We start from the raw sequence: 3886 nt of genomic DNA, 5'->3' as shown, positions 1-3886 counted from the left end.
TTTATACAATATAATTTGATAATTTAACATTCTGATTATCTATAAAAATAACATGTGAAGAATCGTTGCAGTTTTAAATCAAGTGAGCCATAGCGACAAGTGTTGAATAATGTTGGTTAAATAAATAAGCGTAAACAACAACAATCTCTGTTGGAGGATTTTGTGATGGGAAGTTACCATTTACATTATCTACAACGTTTATAGATCATAACAGGTCTTTCCTTGAATTTGCAGCCCGAAGAGCCCGCCGAACAGCCCGAACACAGAACTCTCAACCGAAGATGAGCTCAAAGGAGTCTATATAAATTACGGCTGCAATAAGGTCAGTTTCAATCTTTACTACGTATATTTTACGATCTGCTTGACTATAGAAAAGCATATGGCGTGTGGCGTTTATCTATGTGAGCGTAATTACGTTCGTCTCTATTATGTCGCGCGATATGCTCGGTTGCGAATATGCACGATAACTATTGGAATCGTTCTAGAAATATGTTGCAATCGGATTTTTTCTCGGAAAACATCTGCCATCAATATTGCCTTCACTGTATTATATATCATCATTTTATTTTTGACTCACGTTACTTGAGTTCAATAAAGTAAACAAAGTCGAATGTTATGATTGAAACGAGGACGAAGTCTCGTAACTGTCGCATAAAGTTGGCAAAGTTTGGAGTTTATACCTACACTTGAAGCAAGATATTATATCTGTGATATTATATACGTGATTTATATACACATTTTTCTTTACTATACATTTAATTTGAAATCCTACTTGTTACGAATGAATAATTTGCATAATTTCTCTCTTTCACTCATTATTGTTTCAGTTATTTAATCTTCCGTCTACGATCATTTTTACTCCCTTTTTCTACAATGTTTTTTTAGATACAAGTGAAATTTCACTTTTAAAATTTCCTCGAAAAAGAAGGGTGAAATCCATTTCTCCCTTCTAAAATATCATGTAAAAAAATTGTTTGATAATATAAGTTGATAACATCGAGATATCATTTCAAGCTCTATTATGACGATTATAATTTCCAAGGACTTGCCAACCTTATGCGACAGTTGAAACTTCGTCCTCATTTCAAGTATAACGTCCAACTTTATTTTCTTTATCGAACTGAAAAAAAATAACGTGTATTATTTTTAAAAAGAAATAAACATGAAATATTAAAGATAAGAAAATTACAAAGCGATATAGATCGAGTGAGAAATAATTGTACAAACGCGGAGGAAAAATTCGAAATTTCCTCATTTCAAAAAAATAATTTCTAAGCTGTATAGCGAGATATGTATTAGATATAAAAGAAGGGTTGGGAATAATATCGATTGAATACGCACACGAGATTCCGTATTCGCTTATAACGATGCGCAACTGGTTTTATCGAACGGACAGTTTCTCCTGTACAAGGTCTGCGGATCAGTGACTCCATTAGCACTGTGCCCCTTGTAACCGTGAGCTGTGGATTACCACGTGTATCGATCAGCACAAAGCCTAACGCCGCTGCAATCTCATTCTTCCTTTCGTCGTGCCCCAGTTTCTTAGAGACTAACAAAATCGCGTTGCAACACGTCATGCCTCTCGGCACGATTCTTGTACGGCTCCCTCGCCTCAGTCGGAACGATGATCTTCGATATTGCGCAATACAATTCTAAGTCGGGATCGTCGTCTGTTCGACAAAGCACGCAGTATCTGAATCAAAGGATCTTACATGTACACAATTTATTTATGTGATTTTTTTGTGCAACATTTAATTCTTTGAAATTTAACATTTTATCTTGAATTATCATTTTTTAATGTTTACATTTATTTAAGTTGAATTAGATTTCTGAATTCACATATTCATATATTTATTACATGTATACACAAAAAATTTTCCTTAAAAAAAGTGACATATTTGTCGTATTTATACACAACAAATTTTCTTCAAAAATTTCCTTTAAAAAGAGTTAAGATAATTTTAAAATAAATTAATAATTCATATAATGATGTTTAATGATGTTAAATCAATTTTTGTAATCCATATAAAATGAAAACAAATGTGTTCGTGTACACATAGAAAAAAAGTTAGATAAAAAAATGCTGCATAATACAATATCTTTGTGTTGTTAGACGGTTAAATAATTGTATGAGCAAGTCGCAACTAATTGTAAGATAATTTACAAATACAACGTTAACTATTCATGCGCCAAGTGCAGTGAGAGTTCCAACGACATTTGCGCATTTCTGTCGCGATAGATAGTTATTGATATTCTTTTTCACGCTCTCGATTATTCGAGAGATATCAGAAAGTTGAAAATAAAATCCACGATATTATTTCCGCGAGATTGTGAGGAATATCCGCTAACAAAATGTCCGAATATTTATGAAAGAAAAAAAAACGAATAGATCAGAGAGGCTATTTTTTTTAAATTTAATGCAGTGTTTGACCAATTTCCTTAACTTTATTAATTCAATTTTAAAGAGTTGAATTTGAAGAAAGATTAATATTCTCACGTTGAAAAAAATGTTTTTGCAATGATCTTTTTAATTTCCTATCGGGATTAAAGTAAATTTTTTTTCAGCAAAAATTCCTAAAATAATAATTTTGTAATCTTGATAAGATCAGCCATAATTCTATTAAACAAGTTGAAAGACGTCTGTATGTTTAGCTGTGAATTGATAACTGTGAGTGAACATCATACGATTCTTGTTTTTAAATATGCAGAGATTTTCCAAATGTACAATATTTTATTATATATTATTTAATATAATTTTTCCATAATTTGATAAATCTGATGTCTTTATAAATCTTTTCTTTTGACTTTATTTGTCTTTTTATATGTAAAAGAATAAAGTCATTTGTAATATGTTTTTTTAGACGCTCACGTTTTTTATAAGTTAGTTTTTGTCGTACGGATGACATTTGTTATTACGTTCATTTCGTTTGACTTTTTTAACAGTTTGTATAAAAATATAAAGATGCAAAACATAATATTTTATTTGAATATGTAGAAGATATGTACGAATGTTATTACACTACGCGATAGCGTTTGCACTTGCTTTTGCAATAAGGATATATTTCCGAATCGGAAATTTCATAGAAACGTGTTCATTACGATAGTCGCGACGTCTTTCCTGCTTGCGCATCTTTTATCTCTGCGACGAGGATAAATAGACGTCGTTATCGGGATTAAGCAGATTCTTGAAAAAATACATAACATCTTTGCAAATGACTCGCATAAAACAGCGCGAGATCGAGAGATCGGCTCGAATCCAATGAATTGTCAATAAAACTGGACGAGCGAACTTTATTATATTCCAGGAAAGACTAAAATAGCGATGAAGACTGACTATATTGTGGAGTATGAGTAATGATAACAAGTGAAACCGAGACTCGTGTAAGTAAAGTTTTTCTTCCATGAGTCATTCGTCCTCTCAGTCTTTGTAGTCGAGAAAAGACTCGTTGCTACTGAGACACGTGTTAGTATATCTTTCGCTTTTAATATTTTTATTGGTTTTTTTCCCAAATTTCTCTTTATACGAATTACACAAATTTACTTGACAGTTTACGATCTCGTTATTGCCATATGTCCAAAGTTAAATGTAATTGCGTTTCTAAGGAGATATTTTTATCAGTTATATGCGCATTTTCCTTTGTAATATACTTTTGTTTTTACACAAAGATTATATATCTGTACAGATGGGAATTGTTTGTTTACGAAGATTTTTATTAGAATTGAGTATTTACAAACACTTTTAGGAATGACGTATTTATAAGCGAGAATCGTCTATAAACATATTTATGCTTAAGAGCCTAAATAGAAAATTGTTTGTATTAATGTATGTGTAATACATTGGAGGTACTTTCCTATTTTTTAAAAAATCTGTTTCTCTCTCTCTCTC

The 3886-nt window shown here is 31.3% G+C and overlaps 1 protein-coding gene across 1 annotated transcript in view; it reads left to right on the top strand.

Moving 5' to 3' along the window:
- The window catches only part of LOC105617780, a 32143-nt gene that overhangs the window by 19508 nt on the left and 8749 nt on the right, over positions 1-3886 (top strand). Inside the window, exon 3 of the mRNA XM_012199338.1 lies at positions 235-322. Coding sequence (XP_012054728.1) covers positions 235-322 — 88 coding nt within the window. The remainder of the gene's footprint in view (positions 1-234; positions 323-3886) is intronic.

This window comes from Atta cephalotes, assembly GCF_000143395.1.
Source record: "Atta cephalotes unplaced genomic scaffold scaffold00001, whole genome shotgun sequence".
Classification (NCBI taxonomy): domain Eukaryota; kingdom Metazoa; phylum Arthropoda; class Insecta; order Hymenoptera; family Formicidae; genus Atta; species Atta cephalotes.
Note: the sequence above shows the minus strand (reverse complement) of the source record. Positions and strands in the feature narration are given on the sequence as shown.